Consider the following 24,992-nt stretch of genomic DNA (forward strand, 5'->3'; position numbering starts at 1 on the left):
TCGTTGTATAACTAATCGGTGAACTGCAGGCCAGTTGCATTTGTAGGATATTTCATAAACTAATAAACACCTAGTGGCGAGAGGCTCTTAATTCTCTATTTTAAAGCAAGTTATTGATTACGCAACACTACTTGTGGCACTATATGTAGAAAGGTGTAGTTTATTTGTAAAGCAGAGAGTTTCTTGTCATCGTCTAAAATACGACGCAATGTACAACTGTTCTCTTGTTTCATCACGATTTATCTACTTAAAAGTTGATATATTTCCTTGCCGGAGTACCAAGGACCTACATAATATAACCATGGTGGCCTGAAACCTTTCCTATGTCTGATGCAGCAGCACTCAACTACTTTTGTATCAAATGTTTGTGTCAACGCACCAGCACATTTCGGACAAACCCTGAACGAAATTAAATCTAATCCAACACGATGTATTTTCCTTTTTGACACAGAAACACCTCATTTTTTGCAATTATTAACTACTGAACAAGAGTTTTACACAAGAAAATACATCAACAACGACTGTGCAGTTTTTATATGGCGAAAAAGATGCGAAAATGACACGCTTCGGTGCACACAGTGTGTGACACGTTAAACAAAGTCGCCAAAAGACCCCCCCCCCCCAACACAAAAGCAGGCAGTCGTCACGCCTGGTGGGTGTTCGTGATGTCGAGGCCTTCCGCCGGCCAGGAGCCAGGGGCGCGTGCTCTGATCTGGCACGGACAAGTCAATGTTCGCTGGTTTAAGCCGATCAATGGATACGTGTTGTTCTCGAAAGTCAATATCGAGCTTGAACCTTTTTTGCCGCTCGCTGCAACAGCTTGAATGGGTCTTCAAAGAAGGCGGTTGGTGTCGCACCGAACAAACACGTCTTCAGTCGTCTTTAACCTTATTGTGTCTCGACATGGGCGCCAGAATCAGCTGTGTAATAATTCTCCACAGTGCAGGCAATAACGTTGTGGTCTCTTCTTCAATTGGGGAAACGAACTGCCCAGGCACTGCCAATGTTGCGCCATATACCATCTCCGCTGATGATGACTGCAACGCGTTTTTTAGGTGACAATGGAATCTCTTCAACAATCCATTGGCTTGTGGGTGGTAGGATGTGGTTCGTCGAAGTTAGATTCGAAAGTACTCAGTAAAATTGCGTCCCTCAAGGATTTATCGTAAATGTCGGATTGCCAAAAAAGCTTACGTTCAAATGCGCTGTACTAGATTTCGGGCTTCCTCAACTGACGACTAAAGAATGCAAGTGGCTGCCAGTTGCCGTTAGCGAGGTTGCAAGTTCTCTTTACAATCACATTCATTTTATGTTGCTATTGCTACCAGGCATAATTCTATTTCCCGGTGCTTTACAAAAAAAACTTGTAGCGACTGTTGTTTAAGCGTTTTTTTATATCACTTGATTTTTTACAGTTCCACATTGAAAGCCCTTTGCAAAGTCGGTTGAACCAGTGATAGTCTCTGCAAATGGAACCTGGCAAAAGGCATTGTGCGAAAGGAAATAAATTTAAACGATGGAACATATTATGGCCATCTGCTCTCTTGTCCCATACAAGCGACAAAAATGATTATCTTCGCCAAACACTCTTTGCAGCAAATCGAGCTTTTGTTCAAATTTTACACTTCTTTTAACTCGTTTTTCAATGTATCGTCAGTTATGCATATTTTTGTCTTTGACAGTTCTTCATACTTTACCTAATTAAAAAATGTTTGTACATAGGCTATAATGCTACCTGTCGTAACACTACATTATATCAATATAGAAATACAAAAAGTATAATTATTTCACTATTATTGCTGCTAGGCATATTACAATTTAAAATAGTCTCATCTTCTGGCATAACATTTTCTTTTGACGGTTTCGTCTGACATAAGTCCAGACTTCATCAGGGTTTATTTCTGCATTTCAAACGTAAACCACACAACAACAAGCGCAAAAAGAAGAATGCGACGAAGCGGCGATGTTCTGTATGCCGCGTCTTAAATGCCCTCCCGGTTTCGCCGATGTATATGCCATCACAGTCTTTGCAGTGTATTAAATTTATCACTCCTTTGGTTCGGAAGCCTCCGTAGTAATAGGTCGTAATATTAGACCACGAAGCGTTCTATATGGCTTGGTTCAGTTTTTTATGCCGTGGTCTGACAACATTCTTCGCAGTGATTCGATGTGACCACGAACCTACAGAATAACCACTGTTCCGCTAGTGGGTTTCGCGTGTTTACGTGGCATCTGTATTTTTATTAATGTCGAGTAATACGCCACGAACCCATTTCAACATACGGCGGATACCACGCTGTTTATTGTATGCACGGAAGACAGCTAATTATCCGGCTATTCAAATTACGTGACCCTTCCATCAACACAGCTGTCATTTCAAATGAGTCACGTATCAGTCCGAACCCAAACGACCCTGTATGCGTTTTCTATATAAGCCACACCACTTTGGGTAAAAGATGGAGAGATATATGGAGTCAGAAAGAGTAACGACAGAATTCAAAACTTCCAAAAGGTGTTGCTATCGCAGTTTTGGGGATGGAATCCGGATGTACCGGGACCTGATAATAGGCGCTAAGAAGGTCAAGGCTACTGAACACCCGCTTTCCATGCAAATTATTAGTAAAATCGCGCAAATACGGTAACGGATATGAATCATTTTCGGTTAATACGTTTACCATCCTGTAATCGCCTACGAAGCGAAGACTACCATCCTTTTTAGGAACAACATGCAAAGGAGAAGTCCACGGACTAGAGGAAGGACGTACAATACCTTGTTCTTCCAGTTTGGAAAAGTGCTCTCTGGCGACATGTAGTGTCTCAGGCGATAACCTTCTTGGCCGACATGACACCGGTCTACCTGCAGTTACTATACGGTGCATTACATTGTGCTTTGCAGGTCGATCACATGAAATAGGTTGCGTTATCTCGGGAAAGTGTTTCAAAAGGTTTTGATAACGATCAAGTTCTAACTCGTCGTTATCCTTGTGTGCGGTACCTTCCACGGTAACGACATTCGTGTGACGAAACATGGGCTCGCCGGTTTGCGTGTCAGTATTACATTTAGTTGCAGTAGAAAAGCGTTTGGCGGGTTTGTCATCTATTGCCTTTACGCTGCGCAGCAAGCGTTTGCGGTTTATATCAACCAGCAGCTTAAAATTATTCAAAAAATCGGCGCCTAAAATGCAAGAGTCCACGTCACAAACAAGAAAGGTCCACGTAAAGCGACCAACACTAAAGTTAAGGGACATTTTTATTTCCCCATAAGATTGAAATTCGTTACCCAGCGCGCACTTCATTTTTACAGGTAAACTAGGATAAAATTCACGTGCTAAGTTGCGGGGAATAAGACTTAAAGCACTGCCAGTATCTACAAGAAAATTAAGTTTGTGATTCCTATCAAAAATGGTGAAAGTGCTAGAATGTTTTTCGCCCCTGACATTGTTCACCCTTAATGAGAGGGACGCTGCCCGTTTTTTGAATGATTAAAAGAACAGGGCGGAATACAATTATATGCATGCGAACCATACCTGCTGTGATAATAACACAAGTCGGAAGGTGGCGCCTGTGAGAAGCGCGGTCGTTGGAAGTCCCGTCCGCCATTAAAGTTGGTTTGCCTCGGGCGTGGTCGAGCAGTAAAATCTCGTCGTTGTGGTGGTCGATAATCGTTGTTGCGTGCGGCAAAGCTTCCGGACCTATGATATCCGCCATTTTGCCCTCTTGGTGCCTGAAATCGGGGAGTTGCGGAAGTTACAGTTTGAGCCGATTTTAACGACTGTAACTCTTCGGTCATTTCCCTTAGACGCCTCTCCATATTATCATTTATTACCATTTGAGTGCTGGCAAAAATGTTTTTGGAATCCGAGACGTTATGTGGAACATGCTGTTTATTAACCACTTGTTGTGACTGAAACTTACCTGGTTCGCTAATCAACATTATATGATCAGCTTTTTCAGCCAATGAATCAACTGACAAACCATAGTCAGGTGCCAATATCATTCTGATATGGGCAGGCAGTCTGTCATAAAACAACTTTTTTAATAATTTTTCCGCATCTGGACTTAAATCTTGGTAATTACCCAAGAGAACTTTCATGCGATTTAAAAGTACACTTGGACGCTTATTTTCCAGCGCAAGATCGTGAAATAATTCATGTACTTCCGTTATGGGGTTACTATCAAATGCCTTTAAAAGCGCTTGTTTTAAATCACCATAAGAGCGACGACCAACCTTACCCAAAATAACATGACCAACCCGTTGAGCTTGTTCTTGGTTGAGGGAAGAAATGGTTAAGTTGAATTTCTCGTCGTCAGATGTTATTTGATGGTTCTGAAAAATACCTTCATCAGTCGCTAACCACAACTTTACAGCATCCTGCCACATTGAGGGTAATTTTACTTTCGCTGCCATAGGTGTGAAAGGTGCAGTTCGGCTAGAGGAAAAATGCGGTGCGGACACACCTGGATAACAAGGCGTTGAAAACGGTGCCTGATCCCGGGGCAGAAACATGGATGCGGCCTGGTCATTAATTCCAGGGGGTGCAAAACAACTCGAGCGAGGCTGAGCTATTGAATATGTTGATTCGGGATTTGCAGCGAATGGCCTAATAGTCGCGTTTGATAATGCTGTTGAATAATGCGGCGCGGCACTGCCTGTAGCGTACAAACTGCAACTGAACAAATCGTTACCTTGCAAATCATCAACATTATCGCTGTTACTCGAACTCATGTCTGTCTCAGTAGCTGCGTGAGATGTAGCATCGAAATTACCTGGTGTGACCAACGGGTCTGACTTTCCAACCCCTTTGAATTTCATCGCACTTTTTATAAATTACGGAATTACACCAGAAGCCTTGTGCGACATAGTTAAAGCGCGTAAAAAAAAATGTTTAATCAGAAGGTTAAAATGCCCATTCAAATATCACGTTTTCGGGTGGCACCAAATTTATGTAGGGCGTTATTTTTTCCCTTAATCATTCAAAAAACGGGCAGCGTCCCTCTCATTAAGGGTGAACAATGTCAGGGGCGAAAAACATTCTAGCACTTTCACCATTTTTGATAGGAATCACAAACTTAATTTTCTTGTAGATACTGGCAGTGCTTTAAGTCTTATTCCCCGCAACTTAGCACGTGAATTTTATCCTAGTTTACCTGTAAAAATGAAGTGCGCGCTGGGTAACGAATTTCAATCTTATGGGGAATTAAAATTTCCCTTAACTTTAGTGTTGGTCGCTTTACGTGGACCTTTCTTGTTTGTGACGTGGACTCTTGCATTTTAGGCGCCGATTTTTTGAATAATTTTAAGCTGCTGGTTGATATAAACCGCAAACGCTTGCTGCGCAGCGTAAAGGCAATAGATGACAAACCCGCCAAACGCTTTTCTACTGCAACTAAATGTAATACTGACACGCAAACCGGCGAGCCCATGTTTCGTCACACGAATGTCGTTACCGTGGAAGGTACCGCACACAAGGATAACGACGAGTTAGAACTTGATCGTTATCAAAACCTTTTGAAACACTTTCCCGAGATAACGCAACCTATTTCATGTGATCGACCTGCAAAGCACAATGTAATGCACCGTATAGTAACTGCAGGTAGACCGGTGTCATGTCGGCCAAGAAGGTTATCGCCTGAGACACTACATGTCGCCAGAGAGCACTTTGCCAAACTGGAAGAACAAGGTATTGTACGTCCTTCCTCTAGTCCGTGGACTTCTCCTTTGCATGTTGTTCCTAAAAAGGATGGTAGTCTTCGCTTCGTAGGCGATTACAGGATGGTAAACGTATTAACCGAAAATGATTCATATCCGTTACCGTATTTGCGCGATTTTACTAATAATTTGCATGGAAAGCGGGTGTTCAGTAGCCTTGACCTTCTTAGCGCCTATTATCAGGTCCCGGTACATCCGGATTCCATCCCCAAAACTGCGATAGCAACACCTTTTGGAAGTTTTGAATTCTGTCGTTTACCCTTCGGATTGAAATGTGCCAGTCAAACGTTCCAGAGGTACATCAACCAAGTAGTAAGTGGCTTCGAAGAGTTTTGCTTTGCATATGTAGATGATCTGTTAGTTGCAAGCGTAGATGAAGAAGAGCACGAAAGGCATCTTAGTCTTTTATTCCAGAGATTATCAGATTATGGAATTTTAATAAATGCGAAGAAAACACATTTAGGCAAAAGTGAACTTGACTTTTTGGGACACCGAGTAACAGAGCATGGTTTGAAGCCTTTGAAAAATAGAGTAGAGGTAATCCGTAATTTTCCCAGGCCCGAATCCGTCACGCAGTTAAGGTCATTTTTGGGAATTTTTAACTTTTACAGGCGATTTATACCTCATGCGTCAGACACCCTACGTCATCTGAATGTAATGTTAGGTAACGAGCCAAAGAATAGCAAAAAGATGCTAGAATGGAAGCCTGAGGCAGTCAATGCATTTGAGGACATAAAAAAGAAGTTCAGTGATCAGGTCCTTCTTCATTATCCTCAGATCAATGGCAAGTTCTCGTTGGTTTGCGATGCAAACAACTTTGCTGTAGGCGCGTCATTGAATCAGAATAATAAAGGCGTATGGGAGCCCATCGCATTTTTTTCCAAGGTTTTGAATAAGGCACAAAAAAGTTATAGCACATTTGATAGAGAGTTGCTAGGAATTTATTTAGCGGTAAAGCATTTTAAAGATATACTACAGGGAAGGAATTTTAATGTTGTTTCAGACCATTTACCTTTGGTTAAGGCTTTCCGCTCTAAAACGAGTAATTTTACGCCCAGGCAACAGCGTCACATGGATTATATTGCTCAGTATACAAGCGATGTAGAATTTATGAGTGGTTTTCAAAATGTAGTCGCTGATGGCCTTTCACGAGTTGAGATTAATGCAATTTCACTAGCTGGCAACATGCTTTCGTTAAATGATTTAGCACAGCAACAACAGAATAGCGATTTTCAGGAAACTGTACAAGAATTGTATGGTTCCTTGGAATTAACAGAGAGGCAAGTTCCAAATAGCGAGCTACAGCTGATTGGTGATATATCTACAGGAAGTTTTAGACCCATTGTACCGCTTGCATTGCGGAAACGTGCTTTTGACACGCTTCACGGATTATCTCATCCTGGAGTAAAAGCAACGAGACGTTTAGTATCTAGTCGTTTTGTTTGGCACGGTCTTAATCGAGACATAAATGAATGGAGCCAAACTTGTTTGGAATGCCAGCGTTGCAAAGTTAGACGGCATGTAAGAGCACCTTTGGGCAAATATATTGAACCCACAGGTAGATTTCAAGATGTCAACCTTGATCTTGTAGGGCCGTTACCTTTATGTAATGGATATTCGTATTTATTAACATGTTGTTGCAGGTTTACTCGTTGGTTTGAAGCAATACCATTGCCTAATATCACCGCCGAGACATGCATGAACGCTTTCTTGTTGCATTGGGTGGCCAGATTTGGTGCGCCGTTGCGCGTCTCAACCGATCGTGGTAGCCAGTTTACTTCGGACGCATTTAATGATTTTTGTATTCAATTTGGCATTAAACTTCAGCAAACCACGGCTTACAAGCCCGCCAGCAATGGATACATTGAGATCCAACATAAGTATTTAAAATCTGCTCTAAAGGCACACAATCAACCAAATAATTGGCATGCGAACTTGGGACTTGTACTTTTGGGTTTGAGAAGCGTATATAAGCCAGATATAGATGCATGCGCAGCCGAGTTGGTTTATGGTCCAGCAATGGATACATTGAGATCCAACATAAGTATTTAAAATCTGCTCTAAAGGCACACAATCAACCAAATAATTGGCATGCGAACTTGGGACTTGTACTTTTGGGTTTGAGAAGCGTATATAAGCCAGATATAGATGCATGCGCAGCCGAGTTGGTTTATGGTCAAACATTAAGATTACCAGGAGAATTTTTTGAGGAGATCGCACCGGAAATATCCGTATCCGACTATTCTAAACGATTAACCGCATTTATGGCTCATTTAAATTTTGCCAGACGCAAGACACAGCAACAGGTCAACGTCTACATTGATCCAGCTCTAGCCAGCTGCACTCACGTTTTTGTAAGGGTACATGCCAAAAAGGGTGCCTTGTATCCAGCATATGATGGTCCTTATAAAGTATTAGAAAAACGACCAAAATTTTTTACTTTAGCCATGAACGGTCGTGAAAATACCGTTACTATTGACAGGCTCAAAGTAGCTAATTTACCTGAAATGCAAACTTTAACCGTTTATTCTCCTGACCTAACCAGTCTTGATGTTCATCTAGACACTTCTGTAGGTTTAGGCGAAATAACTGATCCTTCTATTGCATCTGACACTGCACCTCTTGTTCCAATTCCCGATCAAGATATACAAGTTACCCGACGAGGACGCGTAATCCGAAAACCTCTTCGATATCGAGATTGAAAAGAATGAACGGGAAAATGCATCAAATAGGTTTTATCCTTTTTATATCATTTTTTGGGAATGTAGTGAACGGCGGAATGCAATCGTTCAAACTTTGTCACGAGGCCTTGTATAAGGGAGAATATGCCATACCAGAACCTACTGTTTGTCAGAAACAGAGAGTCCCAATTTTTAAGACATGTTCTGGCGAGCTTTATAATGATTTTATTCGGATAGAGGTGTATTCTTGTCAAATTTTTGAATCTTCGTTTAAATCACACTTTTATTTTTTCGGAGGCAAATTTCATACAAAGAAATCTATGGCCATAACACCCCCATCTTCAGGTGCTTGTGGGGATTGGCAACGAACTCATAGCGCTCCTTTAATAGGACGTTTAACACAGTCCTCCGATAACGTTTGGTCATCTTCGAATGAAGTTAAAGTAAATTATAAATGGCCTACCTCCACAAAAGGAGTTGTTCACAACGGTGTTTTGACAAAGTCCACTATTTTATATGACCCCATACATAAACAAATGAAGGGTGCATTAGGAATTATGTCCAAATGCAATATCCACCGTGGTAGCTGCACAGTAGGTACACGTATTTTTACGTGGGCGATACCTCATAGAGTCGATTGTCCAGTCGTTACACCGATGGGAACTCATGAATTAACCTTACATTTCAGAAATGATGATAATATATATCGTTTAGAGGTAAAAGATTTGGGACTTAGCATTCACCATCATACCACTTGTTCCAAAGAAATTCGCACTTGTTATGGCCAAGGCGCCATCTGTACAGGAGGCATGATAATTGTGCCGAAAAATTGCGATGTCGCTATTCTTTTACCACTGATGGTACGAAAAGCGAATTTTTCCCCTGATGAAGGTCCAGATAATGTCGGACTTTTTATTAATGAAGCCGTGGACACTGTCTCCGCCTCAATAAATGATTTAACTACAAGTATACACTTTTTGGAGTGTCAAACTCAGTCATTATTATCAACCATCTATTCACTTCTAGCAAGGCAATACCCTGGTGAAATACTTAGCAAACTCTTAGGAGGTAAGAGAGCTGGGATAACTGTTGGCGATCTTATGACGGAAATTTCTTGTGAAAGTATAAATGGCACTATTGTAGAAGAGTTACGTCACAAAAATTTATTTGCCACAAGACCTTTAATCAAATACATTGATTCCAAAGGTAACATGTCTGTAGGACAATTATTTAGAGATGGTTTTGTTTATCCCACAGTTAAGTTTGTTGAAAATTATGTTCCTGGCAGAGTTATGTCATTTAACATTAACAACACATTTTACGTTTATGATAACTATACCCTATCACATGTTGACTCTAAAGTAGATTTTGTCACTCCAACGTTAGCTCCTGTAAAATACCATCAGGAGGAACTAGATTTTCAAACCTACGAAGATAATTTACCTCGGCCCAGTAGTGGTTTTGAAGACTTAAACTCGATGTTAGCATTACTCAGCCAATCGCGCTTAACAAACGACAAGCTTTACCAATTTATCGACAGCAACACAGATCCTACAACCGAAGTTGATGTATCATACTTATCTTCAACGATTGAAGCGGCTTCCAAGAACGCTTTACTGCATCTGATAAGTTCGATAACATCGCCTTTTCTATGTTTTGTCTTTTTAGTAATATATATACTAGCTGGAATTTGGGCGATTCTACTCACCGGATGGGTCATTAAAGTCTACGGACGATTAGTCTACGATAGACTGATGCAGCTTCGAGCATCGAACGGAAACGAAACTACAGAAGGTAACACTGTGGCATCTGACGGAAATCACGCGGAACCTTTATACCCTAAATTGATATAAAAACGGACTTTGCTCAAACACAGACATTTCATTCATGTGAGGTGGCTGTAACGATATATTGATTTGCAACGAACCGCCTGACTTTACCTTGTGTCCCTTGTAAGTAACTGCCAGAATCGTTGAAGGAAATTGTATAACAGTTATTCTAGATTCGACATGGCTACGTGTTTCCAAAACGTTAATGTTTATGTAATTTTGAACTTGCTGAAGGAAAATAGCAGGAGAAATGCACAAAATGACGCGAAATTGGTGTTACGATGCAAAAGCATTTGGGCAAGCGCGACATCTCGCGACCGTGTCCCCTCGACACAAACTGAATCCTTTTTTATTCACCGAGCAAAGACTCGAAGAGCATATAATTGCTAGTCGCAAGGCACATTAACACGCCACATTTTTCGCAAGTGATCAGACGTTACAAACTTGATTACTGAGCACTGAAGCCAGGCTTGGGAGCCGAAGGTGAAAAAATAATTCGCAGTGATTAACCTACGAAGTTCCAAATGCACTGGTAAAATTAAAAAAGCGACTTATTTTACAGACCGCAGAAGGCATTCATCACTCTCTAAATACTGCGTGTCTATACAATGCAATGTGGGAGATTTGTGCATACGGCCAAGGCGCAAGTTACATTTCAAATTTGCAAATCCTTTTTAGCCCACACTAACCGTCAAACTTTGCCAACTCTGCTCAGTACAAAAGCTTGTTCGTTTAACTAATTGGGATTTTTGAACACACGCCTCATGTCGAACCTATCTGTATTGGTATGCACGACTTTAACGGACAGCATAGTTACTCACAAGTTATGATAATCGTGTTGATTAATTTTTTCGCTGTGACGATATTAGCGCTATAGTGACCTCACATGGCAGCAATAAAGTCCCTTATATGACTCGTAAACACGAGCATTTCAATGTCACTCATTCATGTCCCCTGCGCGTCACAGTAGACAACAGAATATCTTGATGTACTATATTATAAATTTGTTTGTGAATTATAACTTTTATGTGTTTTGTTTTGTGTTAACATTAGGCCTAGATATAACGGCAGGATGTTCGAGTTTTTTTGACAGATACGAGAAGATACGTTGATGATTACGTTCGAGTGTTCAGCACGGACATCTCAATATGTACGATTTTGACAACACAACGATCTCTGACGATTTCCGGAGTTCGTTTGACGCATATTTCGACGGCGTACGCAATCTTTCAATTATCAACGATCACCGCCGTTTACACTCGTGCGGAAGTCACAGCTGCGATCAATATACGAGTACAACCAGGAGTTGAACAAGAAAATCACACCAAAAGATATGGACAATTCGCAACAAGAACATATATTCAATCTATCAAAGGACAAGATTAATGTTGAGGAACCATAAACACTCTGGAAAACATTTATGAGGACGGGAGTTTTTATGTATATGACGTCACATTTCTCGTATGTTATGTTGTGTTTACGTGGCATCTGTATTTTTATTAACGTCGAGTAATACGCCACGAACCCATTTCAACATACGGCGGATACCACGCTGTTTATTGTATGCACGGAAGACAGCTAATTATCCGGCTATTCAAATTACGTGACCCTTCCATCAACACAGCTGTCATTTCAAATAAGTCACGTATCAGTCCGAACCCAAACGACCCTGTATGCGTTTTCTATATAAGCCACACCACTTTGGGTAAAAGATGGAGAGATATATGGAGTCAGATAGAGTCACATAGAGAAATATAGAGTCACGGAGAGTCGCATAGAGTCATTTAAGTCAAGACATTAAGTCGATAATTTTCAAGACAAACAGACATACATTTTAGTACGCGTGGTTTGTAACGTTTTATTGTAATATTCGTGCGACTGTTATTTATGCATTAAACCGACAGATTGACTTTGGTTTAGATAGTAGGCTTTTTATCAGGAGTCAGATTTTGTGCAGACGTTTTGACGTCTTCGTCAGGACTTGTGTGATTCAGCCCTACACTAGCTGGATTTGTTCGGCGAGAACTGGAAATGGATATCAAACGAGTTGTGTATTAGACTGATTCGACATCAGTGCTACAGTACATTACCAATATATCTCGGCGATTTCCCCACATTTGTTGCCAATCGTCTGGCTGTCATACATGAAGCTTCTGATTCGGAACAGTGGAGACATGTTGACACCAAGCAAAACCCAGCTGATTTTACCTCTAGAGGTACATTTCCAGATAATGTGAAGAAATGCCAGTCATGGTTTTGTAGACCTGAATTTCTGATGAAAGAAGAGAGCTGTTGGCCAAGGCGCCCAGCTGTACTGCCACCATTACAGGAAGGTGACCCAGATGCTGGTTCCCCCAAAGTGAACACCATAGTTGTCGAAGTCATCGAAGACTCTGGACTGAATCGTTTGTTGAATCGATACTCGTCATACAGTAAACTGCTACAAGCAACAGCATGGTTGCTGCGTTTCAAGACGTACATGATATGGAAATACTCGAACCGACCAAACAAACAACCCCCTACTGATGGACCTCTGACTGCCGGGGACTGCCGGGGACTGCCGGGGGAGAGAAGCCTCCATACAAGTGGTGGAACTTGTGCAACAGCAGGCCTTTCCAGATGTGATGTCAAGCCTGCAAGATTATGCTGACTTCTCTGAGTTCATGGAATCCCAACATTCAAATTGTGGCAAGGTTCAAAATAGATCATTGCAGAAACTGAGCCCATTCAAGGTGAATGGAATCTTGAGGGTTGGCGGGCGTTTACAACATGCCTGCTTACCAAATGAAACAAAGCACCCGATGATACTGCCCGGTCGACACCATGTGACTGGACTTGTCATCCATCATTACCACCAGAAGGAAGGACACAGCGGAACTCAACCATTGCCATTTTTTCGTGTGACTCCTGGACAGTCTGTTTTCACTCATACAGGTGTGGACTATTTTGGTCCCCTGCTGATAAAATCTGGACGCAGTCATGCGAAACGCTATGTTTGTCTTTTTACCTGCGTGGCTGCTAGAGCTGTACATTCGGAATTAGCTGACTCACTGGAAACAAGTTCATTTATTCTGTTGCTGAGAAGATTTCTGGTGAGGAGAGGATCCACCACAAAGCAGATGTACAGTGACAACGGATGTAATTTTGTTGGTGCTGACCGAGAGCTTCGAAAAGGAATCCAAGACTGGAACAAGGAACAGATATGTTCAGAGCTTAAGCAAAAGGGGATTGAATGGCATTTCAATCCGCCTGCTGCCAGTCATCAAGGTGGTGTCTGTGAGCGAATGGTCCGCACTGCACGGAAGATACTGCGCTCACTAACTGGAGACAAAATTCTGGATGAACATTCACTCCATACATTTTTGGTAGAGGTGGAGTCAATTTTGAATTACCGTCCCTTGACAACTGTAAGTGATGATCCAAAGAATGGTCCAACACTGAAGCCGAATACCTTGCTAATTGGCAGCCTTGATAAATCCCTGGCACCGGCCATCTTCCACAAAGCTGATGGTTATCGAAAGTCATGGAAAGCGGTGCAATGGATGGCTCGACTAGTGGAGACGATGGATGACGGAGTATCTACCCCTACTTTAACAACGCCACAAATGGACACACCCAGTTTCTTCACAAGCATTTCATATGGTAATCTCTATTCTGCTTTCACTGTCATCCTGCTGTAAGTTCCAGAGAAAGTCACCTGTTTCCTTTCTTGCCATTCCTGTCATCATATGATTGTCTGAAACTTGCAAACCTTTTGATACACCATTGTAGTGCAGTATTGAACAAACATTACCTGTTGTAGTTTCTAAGTTATATGTAACTCATTCATGTAAACCATTACATTGTGCAAATACGTAGTTTTTTGGTACTGAAGCATTTGTTCCTATTGTGCAGCCAAAGTGTTTACCATGACCTCTTGTGCCAACATACCTAGACATTGCCAATGTGTTGCCTTTGTACGTCACCATTGACTCTTCACTTGTGTATATGTGTTCACCGTCCGTCCTTGTTATTGGAAAAATCTGTCACTTTGGTTCAATATTTTTGGGGCCGGTATGTTACGGACAGTTTAACAATTTATTAACATTTCTATGTTACTTGAACCCTTGTGTGTATATGTGCACATTGGCATTACATCATCGCATTCCTTTGTCTCACAAAGCGTGCTCGCATGGTTTCCTGGCGGGAAATAGCCACAGTAGTCGTTAATATTCATGTAGATTAGACCTTGTCGAGATTCTAGTAATACTTTTGATATTTGTGACAAGTGTTATGTAGACTTGAAGGCCTGTCATGTGCCTCTTTCAGCGTTCTGTAAGCCAGTTGACTACGTATCAAATTTGTGACTTTGTTTTTAAGAGTTGTATAAGTTTGGTCTAATAAAGCACATTCCTGGTAGATTGTGGTCAATGTCGTTTCGTTTACACGAGGTACTGCTATCACATTTAAGAAACCCAATTATTTCGAAGCAAACAATTATTTTGGCATATACTGCTCGTGAATGATTTTATCGCCATGAAATGAAACCTAAGGTCGAAATCCATTTCTTGCCAATCTCTCACCGAAAAGGGAAGCGTCTAATCCATTTGGCAAATTTATTGCCTGTTAAAAAGTGAAACCAATAGTATAAATAAGTTGCAAACACTAGCATCACTACTTTCTTCGAGAAAATAATAATAACAAATAATAACAAAGACACACAAACAAGCTACACTTATGTTAACAAAATTGAAAACAACAATCAAATCGTTCCTTGTCACTGTCCCATTAAACTTTAATCTGCAATGCTTTAGAGGTCAGCTCGTCTTGAGCATATTTTGAAGTGCATGTGACACGATTAGGGCAATTTTTCGAAAACTCAAAGGAATATTTAAAACAAAAGTTTTTCGGTTCTACGTCAATTAAAAAAGCGGCAATCAATAATCGTAAACCTTTTTCTCTGTAGTAAATTTGACGTCATTCGCATCAGGAAAGGCTTTGTTTGCGTAGGAAAAGCGCCTTATATTGAAGATGCCGTTTAGTTTTAGTTTAGGAGAACCTACAAATTACATTACCTCAAAGGGCATATATTTGAATTCAACCGTTTTGGTATTTGAATAAGTTTTGACCAATGTATATAAACCTAATACATATTGACGTCAAAACCTAATAATTAACGTGGTGTCAAAAAAATTAAAAGGGCTTGTTATTGTCTGAATGGCTGCAAATGTTTGACATCTACTTTTGCGTGGAGGTTTGAGACACTTGGTTTGTTTTTGTCAGATGGAAGATTATCTTACAGAAAAAATCTTCTTTTAGATCAGTGGTTCCCAACCTGGGGGTCGCGGGAAGGCTATCTGTGGGTCGCGACATATATGTGATGTTTTCATAACTTGTTACAACACATACCGGTAGGCTACAACTAGTTGGGCCTACTATCGCTTTGTCTTGTCAGGGACGATAAGCAGTAGGCTATGTGCCACTAACATTGTGCACAGGCATTGTCATTGAAACATCACAGCAATTATTGTCATCAACAATGAAAGTATCAAAAAGCAGTTTAGGGCGTTCAGTTGTAAGTAGCAGTGAGATATCAAGGTGCAGTGTTTTTCTTTAACTCTGGTCATGGAGAAGAAGCGTAAATATGTTGAAGAATATTTGAAGTTTGGATTTACCCGCATAATCTGCACTTGCACTGAAAAGCCTCCGTGTGTCTTGTGCAACGTGGTGCAGTGCTGAACCAAGCCGTCTAAATTAAACCGCCATTTACACACCATGCACCCCCAACACGTGAAAAAAAGATTAGGAATTCTTCAAACGTCATGAAGCCGGTTTGAAACGTCAGAAATTTGACTTGGGACGTAGTTTTCAGATTTTAGCGTTGTCAAATACTCAACCACGGATTTCAAACGTGGCTATGAAGTTGCAAGTCAGCCGTCTTATGGAGCAAAGTGATTGCCAATAAATGATATACTGTAAAATGCACTTTAATTGATATTGCTGTTGGAAAAAAATGGTGGGGGTCGCAAGTTAGTTTAAATCAATATAGGGGGTCACCAACCACAAAAGGTTGGGAACCACTGTTTTAGATGAACGTCTGTTCGTTTTTTTTATTTTGACTTGAAGACTGTCATTAAGTGCACGTCGATACTTGTAAAACATCACTTTTATCATCTGCACTTCTTGCATTCAATGATCAAGAAATGCTCATTTAACTCGATCACGATAGTAGAGCCCAATAAACAACATCGAATTTCAATATATGCTTAACGTCAAGCTTTATTCACCAACTTATATAAAAAATAAAAAATCTTATCTTTAGAAAAATGCCAAAATCACAACGAGAGCACCATTATGTTATGCGTTTGTTACACGCTTTTCGTTATTCGCTTATTTTTGGCCAACTACGAATAATTGTAAAACTTCCTATCACACAAACTAACCTCACTAAACTGTTTTAAAAAACTATTTTCTTATAACATTATGCTACACCACCAATGTATTTACAACGCCTCAAATTTACTTCGATAAACGCAAGTTATGAAGTTTCAAATGACACCAACAAAGAATAATACGGAATTAACTTATTCGAAACAAAGTGATACAGGCGCGCTGCAGACAGGGTGTGTACATGCGTTTATCACAATTCACTCTGTGTTGAACTGTCAATCCTAATTACAGTCGGACTATAAATCAAGCGTATTCAGCCGAAACCACTAATTATTGACCAATTTCAACCATGCGAGTATGACGTCAGTCAATACGTAACACATACCTTGTGAGGGGGAACTACAAAAGCACGTGTAACGCTTGAGCGAACAACTGCGCAGAAAAACATAAAGAACTATGCAAACAAATTTCAGACCTGGCTAAATTTTATCATTGCCGCGATACGTTTAAAGCATAAATGTTTGTCCAGACACGAGCCCTTGATTTTACCTCTTGTTATTTGGGCTTGTCGCATTGCTTTGCGGTTACTTTTAAAATCTTTCTCAAACACAAGCATGACAAATGACATGCTTAAAAATGTTTTCAAATCATTTCAGAATTGGCGGGACAAAAGCATGAATACGTTTTTATTCAGTCACTTGATAATAATGCCCATTCAAATAATAAAATTGCATAAATTTGACTTAAAATGTCGTTGATATGCTATTGTGAAAAGGCACTAGAAGAGCAATGTGCCTCCAAACACACCTCCCAGTGGACAGTACTTTGGTTTGCAAGGAAACAGATGGCCTACCGCATAGTTTTCAATCAATTCACCTCCAGACCTAATAAACATAAACACATGAATAGTGCAATAACATAATGGCGTACACAAAAAAATTTCTTGTCAGTATCAAAGTGAATTTGGCGCTTTTAAGAAATGCATTGTTACTTTCTTTACACCTATCAAAAACCCACGTCAAATAAACTCCATATATTTCAAGTTCTGAGACAATTTCTGTTTTTGTGGCTTTCCTATCTGTTACAATGTAGTTCGTGGTTGGTTTTGGTCGTATTAGATCCATTAAAACGTAACCACTTCTTATTCTGTCCGATCCCATTTCTTCCAGGAGTTTCACCATTTCATTGCCGTATAAGTTGTTTCCTATTTAAAACTCTGATGTTGTTACACTTACTTTCATTTCGTTCATTTCAGGCACAACTGTATAAAATCGGATAGTCTTAATAGAAGAAGGAATTATAATAAAGATTGATTAGATTTTGCTGTACCCCCACCATCTCCTTGTGGTTTCAAAACACAGCTGTGTCTGTCTTTCATGGCCATGTTAACGGCTATGTCCCCTTCTCTGCCCTAGGAATAGGTTAAGAAACATAAAGTTATCTGTGCAAAAAAACACGAAACATTGAGAGCTGCAGACAGGGTGTACGCACTGTTTCCACAGGCAAGGTCTCATCAGTGCAGCTGTTGACTGTGACACTGGGCTAGCTGATAGACTAACTTGCACACAGATTTCCACTCTGTGGTACCTTTCGGTCAACGACGTAGCCTACACTAAACTTAGTACCAAACAACAGAGACGAACCACCGTGGAGTGCACATATGGCCAAGCAACTGCTTGCTTTTCCATCTACCTGCTATTGTAAAGGCCAACAGCCAGAACCACAGTCAACAGCTGCACTGATGAGACCTTGCGGAAAAAATGTGTACACCCTGTCTACAGCTCTCGTAACATGAATTTATTACTAAATTATAGCATAGAGTATTGACCATTTCAAGGGAGTGAAAGTCACAAAAGGTTTGTCTCATTCTCGTTGCGGCTTTTTTTCCAAAAATCCTTCCAAAACCCCGGGTCTAGCAAGCACTTCTTGCATCTTCTTGCAGCCAAATAATTGCTGACCAACAGATGGGCACTTAATGGCGTTGCTAAGTTCGATGTCTTGTCTTGATTTCCAAATCTATACATATGTTGTTCGATTAATTTGCCAATAAACGTTGCGGCGGCCACAACACTTGTGTTACTGGCTGCCATCCTGTGACAGACAAATTGGGTGTTATTATCAGTACCTGCGCCACTTAATTCTAAAGTTTACTGTTCTTGTACGTTTCAGTTTTTTGAGAAATAAAAATTATTTGATGTAAAAATGCAAGGCACGCAAACGTTTAATTATCGTATACTTTTAAAAGAATGCCTTGTGAAAAAATGCACTGCTGAAATTGCATTAAATGATTTGCCGTTAATGTGTTTGCGTGACCCGGTGATATTCAGATTTACCATCAAACCACACACCTCTTTACTGTAATGTTCTGGCCGATAGCCTCCGCGATGATACACAACTCCCACCACCAAATCATCACTATTTCAACAAAATATTTCCGTTAAATTGAAAATAGACAATGCTACACAAAACATTACATTAACAGTGCTCCATTTGGTTTCAACTGCAAACGTCCTGGCAAAGAACTAAACTGAATTCTTTTGATTATGATTTTAAAGTCCAAAGTGTTAATTTCGTTTTCCAGGATTCGTTGGTCAGGGACATTCTGTTCATTGTCTTCCACTACAAACGCAATACAAGCGTCTGGGTTTCCAAACATTCTCCACCCGTTAACCAAACCGTTAGCCAACTTGGCTGTAGCCCTGTTTTCGTGAAGCTGGTGTGTTAAATGCGATAACTGTACAATTTTCAACACTCTGGAATGAACATCTCGAATTTTTTTTGTTCCAACACCAGCCAAGCCAGCAGCAATAGTGTTGGTTTCAACATGTTTCGGGCAGACCTTTTTGGTTGTGAAATCGAATTCAAACATGTAATCCGTGCGTATCTATGCCAATTCTGGAACCTGGAATTAGGGAATTTATGATAGTGTTAGTGTAACAATTTTAATTAGTATACTAAAATATAATATGCAAGCAACTGCAACATATTATTAGTGTGTAAAGTATGTAAATAATTACAAACATGCAAGAAAACAAGAACTTGGGTTATGTAACAACGAACTTGGATGCAGGATTTTTAAAGCTCCCCGTTCAAGGGTAGTGGAAAATACACAACAAAAGTAAATAAGCGTAATCGCGGTTACGTTTTCATTAGGGCTGGCTAACGTCAGATACGAGCATACAACGAACTGTGCAAACAAATTTCAGGCATGCCTTGAACAAAGTTATCCCGCCCACGTTGCAAAGAACATGATATATTGACTGCTGATGCATTACAAGAAATAGTTTATTTCGTTGAATTTTGTGCGCAAATCGAGGTGTTTGCTTTTTGTGTGCACTGGTTTCAAAGCTGGGTTTAGTTAACAACGACAGTAAAGACAGACTTTTCCGCATTATAAATATTAAATTATCTGACCGAAACGAACATGCCTGATGTTGTTCCATGCTTGCTCCATGCTTGAAAATCTCAAGCAATCTTTGAGTAAAATCGCCATCAACTCTAAAAATAAATTTATTTAAACCGATTGTTGAAAAATAGGAAAAAAAACTTTTCTTACTCATGCAAGTTGTCTATCATAAACTGAGTGTTATTGACTACACGGTGCATTAACTTGTTGACATTAATCTGGAGGGACAGAAGAACGACAAGAACGTCTTTGCTAACTGGTGTTGGAAAAAGTGTAAACGGTCGGTGATTCAAAACACCCTGAGAAAAACATTTCTGTTGACGAAGGAAGTTTTTTTGCCCGAAACGAGGATTTTGCTGATCTACAAGAAAGCTTTGTTGAAAATGTCAAATTGAAATTAAATTGACCATGCAAGTAATATTGTAGAATTCGAGCACTCCCTCAATTCCACCTTACAGTCCTCCAACTGGTAGTAGCTTATAAGGTCAGTCCAGTTTAATATGCACGTTTATTCCGACAGTTTCAAAATCGATTCCTAAATTGTGATTTTAAACGATTTTCTGACCATACCTATTCAAAAAAGATATTATAAGCACATACAGACTCATTACACCAGCCTCAACATTACACTGGCCGAAAAGTGAAGAATGTAAGAGAGTACATGCCTATTACGTCACAAGACGTCGACAACAAAAATCACTTTGGTGGCGGGAAAGAATTATTTCGTGCTGGGGACGACGAACGATGATATCGCTTTGGCAAAAAACTTTAACCATTAATGACTCTACTGCTTATACAGTTTCATAATCATTACTCGTGGTTTTACTGGGACAAACGCCTTAGTTTGACATAAATTCCGTTCTTGCTTTGCAACGTAAAGAGTGACTCCATTATAGGCTCTGGTGTTTCTTCATCCAAGTACAAGCAATATCGTTGAAGTGTTTGGGCAAGCGCTATCTTTATTTCGTTCATGGCGAAGTTCTGACCGATGCAGTTTCTGAAAGATATTTTGTGTTGTTCAAAAGTAGACTCGTGGAAAACATGTGCCTTCGCTTTGCAGTGCTGATTAATAAAGCTGTGAAAACAACCTGGAACCAGCGGAGAATGGTAGAAAGGCATGTGGTGATCGATTGGCGATGTTTTCCTTCGTAAATCTCTCCGGGTTGAACTCCTGGAAGTAAAATAATTCAAAGTTTTTATTTGGTGAAATAATCACAAGGAGAAGCATATATATATCACTGTATTAGGATTTTTGTGAATTGGGAAGCAAACCAACAGACAATTGAAAATTTTTTTTTGATGATTTTAGCAGCAATGCTTAAAATATTTTCTAACGGTATACGTATGGTTTTCAATAACATCAGTGTTCTTACCAAGGGTTTATCCCAAACATGCCCATTGCGGTGAAGAGCAAAAATGGCGAAAAGGCAATCGGTTCCTTTCGGTATCACAGTTTCGTAATTTTTGTTCAATTTGCTTTTTAAGGTCATCGGCTCTTCCAACTTTCTGCCACTTCCAAATACGGGAGTATACAATCGCAAGCTTTCTTTGATGAACATTGTTAGGTATTCAAACTTTGACAAAGCGTCCCTAACAAAAGTGAAGTAACAGTAGCATCGCTGTCAAAACACAGTCACTTTTTTTCCTGTTAAAACTTATGACCACAACAAATTTAATGAGGTATTACGTTACTTGTTAAAAAGTTCACAATCCAGCTGAACGTTTAATTTAAGAATGTGGTCCGTGGGAGTATTTGGCGGAGTATGTAAAATCTTTGTGCATTTACTCAAAAAATTCAAAAGCGTTGACGTTTGGAGAAATATATAGAGCACAACACAGAGTGCACTTCAATACCCACCATTCGACCAAGTGACAATCTCCCAGTATTGTTTTGACCTCGTCCCTACACTTTTCTTGAAAGGTTGGATATTTTGCCAGATTATACAATGCCCACGAAATGCCTTAATAGAGACACGAATACCGTTTCTGTTATTCAATTTCAACAAAAGTTATAAAACGTGTACCGCTAGATGTCGTGTCATGCCCTGCGAAGAAAAATGTGTCGACTTCGTCCCGAATCTCTTTGTCTGTCAATCCCTTACCATGTTCATCCTGTCAAAACACACATGTTTCAGTAACACAAAAATCACCTATTTGTTTGTATTCTACCCTTGTGTGCAATAAAATATCTAAGAAATCCAGATCTTTTCTTCCTTTGTGTGGCGAGGCTTCATCACACGGCATACTTGTGCCATTACTCGATTGAGGACTTTGCAATGCTGATTGGCGTTCTGCAATGACCTAGAGAATATTTTTTTTGCTGAAACTGAAATTTCTGAATACACCGAATATATATATTATAAGATATAAAACATTTGTTCAAAACGTAGCTTTCTCTCGCTCAGAATAAATTGATAAAAAAAGGGTATTGTATAACCTGCATACCCTACTACATACTTCAGGTCTGATATTTACCTGTTCAGCATGGGAATGAACAACATTTAAAGCGTGTTTAAATCGTTTGCCGATCAAAGTTCTCAAAAAAATAAAATCAGGATGCAGATATGGAGTGAGGATGCGTTTGTTAAATATTTTGGCCAATTCCTTTGTTGACCTTATGATTGGATGCTCGTCTCTAGAATGCAAACCGTTAACTGCTTTATAAAGCAAATATGGATTAGCTTTTGCGAAATGAGAGTGAAGAATTGCACTCTCATTTCGCAAATGTTTGTATGTTTTGTAGCAACGTTAGCATACCTGATAAGTTGGCAATTGGTGTAAGACGACATGGCACACTTCAAAAGAGTGTCCAAAGTCATCAAACTGACATCTTCAAACAAATCAAAACGGATATCGACTTTTGCTTCCCATTTGTCGAGCAATACCTTGGTTGATTCGTTCATGGGATTCGAATACCTGATATTTTGACACAAATTTTGTGTAACTTTGATAAAATTTTATTTAGTGCATATAACGAATTTTATCTGTTACGAACGCTACCAGACATAAGATTTAATGAATTCATAGCTCTTCTGGCAAAACCTATTTGTTTGGTTGACGTTTCAGTCCTTGTTGAATTGATTGAATTTATGTCGTTTGAAAGACAGTTTTTAGGTGGTTGGAATTAACAGTTATTATCATTACCATTTTACGCATTGTTGCTACGTTTCAAAATAGATAACAAAAGTACCATTTCAGGTAGCGTATTTACCCTTTAAGAATGCTAAAGTGGAAGGCAGGTGTCAGTAAACGTCTGTTTCGTTGCCATTTCTTTCCTTTGCTCGTCAAAATACCATCACCGATCCAAGGACGCAGAAGACGATAAACCATCTCGTTTTTTGGTGCTAATGAGCAGAAAGTTATTGTTTTGTGTTTCTTTTTCAGTAAATTGATAGGTAGCGTTAGTATTAATTTGAAAAGTGTTTATAATAAGCACAAACTTCTACATCTTACGGAAGATCATACTGGAATTTGTTAGTCATTCGAAAATGTGAGACAAACGATTAAAAAATGCGAAAAAATATGTGCTGAGATTGCTGAGATTCTTTCGTTTCTTTCGAAACTGAGATTCTTTCGAAATTCATCAAAGCGAAATGTTTCCTCCATTTAAAGCGAATATACTTTTTACATTACTGGTCATTGTAATCAAGACAAAATTACCACAGTTTTCTCACCTCCGCTTGAAAGTAAGGGAACGGCCACATCGGGGTGGTGTAACGATAATGCAGTGATGAGAGGCCCGAACCAGTGGTTAAACATGGTGGGATTGCTTGAAGTAATTTCACATCTTTTCAAAATCCCATCCTGACTCAATGGCATCTGTGGATACAAAACGCAGTATGAACAATCCTTAACGTTCTTTTTATTTAATATAGCCCATGCAACACATTCCTAAAGTCATCAAAGTACTTCAAGAATGTGTTGCATGCGCTACATTAAATCTTGAAGTGCAAAATTAAATCTCGTAACAATTCCGAAAAACAAAACGCCGAAACCCACTGTTAATTCAAATTTCTGAATCAATAACTACGAATTATCAAAATAAAAATTGATTAATTGGTCGGACAAAGTTGTATTTCTTATGAAGTTTTTTTTATAGTTCTACCTCTTTGTTGTGCCCAAAAAAACAATGCTTCTTTGTGGGTCCTGAGGCTTCTTCTAAAAATTGTACCAACTTGTATCTCCTGTACACCGGTTTGATAACATTTACCACCGCGTATCGAAGTGTTATCACCAGAACAAGATCAAGAAACAATTTTGACGAGACATAACCCTTTAACTCCCACATGTAGCGCAGTTGAGTATCAAAAAACATCAGGTTTATTCTTCTTTACTGCAGAAACTAGGAAAACTAGACCAGCAAAATATCCTCTGGTTTAATAGTGAAAAGAAATTCGACTGATCAACTTTTATTTCACTGACATAAATTTCTGTTTCTGCGAAATAAAAAAGCCAGAGCTGTAATTTGCTACATATAGTAAAGCAAACATTTAGAACATTGCTCTGTTTAAAATCAGTGCTGAAAAGTAACTGAGTTTCGACAAATTAAAAAAAGGCATAAAAAAGGTCATCAACATATCTATACATGACCAGAGATTTACAGGCTGGATTTGCTTTTTGCTTTAACTACAACATACTTCACAACAAAATCAACCAGGAGGGTCAGTGGGAGAACCCAATTGGGTGCGAATGGGAAAACATCACCCATCAACTAAGCCTGAAAGCGAGGTCAGCGACCACCTGTGGTTCAGACCACACAGTTAATTTTAAATCATCTCAACTTGTACATCGCTAACCTAACAATTTTTAAATTAATAATTCTGGAAAATCTTTACATTATACATCATCCTTTAGTGTCGATGGTGGCTCTAAATTACTTTTCATCTTCAACACGTAGGCCTGCACTGCAGTTTGCTTCATCAAAACGATTACATCACTGCGGTGAACTTTCGAAGATAATTGCTGCCACGTAATCTGTTTCAGTTACGTATTTTTCT

At 39.6% G+C, this 24,992-nt stretch overlaps 5 protein-coding genes across 5 annotated transcripts; 2 read left to right on the forward strand and 3 right to left on the reverse strand.

The window, feature by feature from the left end:
- Nucleotides 1–3,448: 3,448 nt before the first annotated feature.
- On the reverse strand, nucleotides 3,449–4,813 carry LOC145909592 (uncharacterized). Its single transcript, XM_082996968.1, has one exon. The coding sequence runs from the start codon at nucleotides 4,811–4,813 to the stop codon at nucleotides 3,449–3,451; it is 1,365 nt and encodes a 454-aa protein (XP_082853094.1).
- A 3,616-nt stretch (nucleotides 4,814–8,429) lies between these two features.
- LOC145909593 (uncharacterized) lies at nucleotides 8,430–10,244 on the forward strand. The gene has a single exon (XM_082996969.1). It carries the CDS (start codon nucleotides 8,430–8,432, stop codon nucleotides 10,242–10,244), a length of 1,815 nt encoding a protein of 604 aa, XP_082853095.1.
- A 2,639-nt stretch (nucleotides 10,245–12,883) lies between these two features.
- On the forward strand, nucleotides 12,884–13,900 carry LOC145909595 (uncharacterized). Its single transcript, XM_082996970.1, has one exon. The coding sequence runs from the start codon at nucleotides 12,884–12,886 to the stop codon at nucleotides 13,898–13,900; it is 1,017 nt and encodes a 338-aa protein (XP_082853096.1).
- A 3,467-nt stretch (nucleotides 13,901–17,367) lies between these two features.
- LOC145909596 (glutathione synthetase-like) lies at nucleotides 17,368–19,458 on the reverse strand. The gene is made up of 6 exons (XM_082996971.1): nucleotides 19,064–19,458; nucleotides 18,923–19,004; nucleotides 18,466–18,605; nucleotides 17,919–17,995; nucleotides 17,607–17,793; nucleotides 17,368–17,473 (listed from the first exon to the last, which is right to left on the reverse strand). Exons 1-6 carry the CDS (start codon nucleotides 19,456–19,458, stop codon nucleotides 17,368–17,370), a joined length of 987 nt encoding a protein of 328 aa, XP_082853097.1.
- A 1,359-nt stretch (nucleotides 19,459–20,817) lies between these two features.
- On the reverse strand, nucleotides 20,818–24,340 carry LOC145909597 (cytochrome P450 4F4-like). Its single transcript, XM_082996972.1, has 11 exons — nucleotides 24,101–24,340; nucleotides 23,670–23,814; nucleotides 23,207–23,339; nucleotides 22,753–22,911; nucleotides 22,471–22,630; nucleotides 22,165–22,296; nucleotides 22,020–22,107; nucleotides 21,854–21,956; nucleotides 21,369–21,585; nucleotides 21,084–21,166; nucleotides 20,818–20,992 (listed from the first exon to the last, which is right to left on the reverse strand). Exons 1-11 carry the CDS (start codon nucleotides 24,308–24,310, stop codon nucleotides 20,818–20,820), a joined length of 1,605 nt encoding a protein of 534 aa, XP_082853098.1. The 5' UTR covers nucleotides 24,311–24,340.
- Between the last annotated feature and the right edge of the window lie 652 nt (nucleotides 24,341–24,992).

Source organism: Ascidia mentula, chromosome 7, assembly GCF_947561715.1.
Source record: "Ascidia mentula chromosome 7, kaAscMent1.1, whole genome shotgun sequence".
Lineage (NCBI taxonomy): Eukaryota > Metazoa > Chordata > Ascidiacea > Phlebobranchia > Ascidiidae > Ascidia > Ascidia mentula.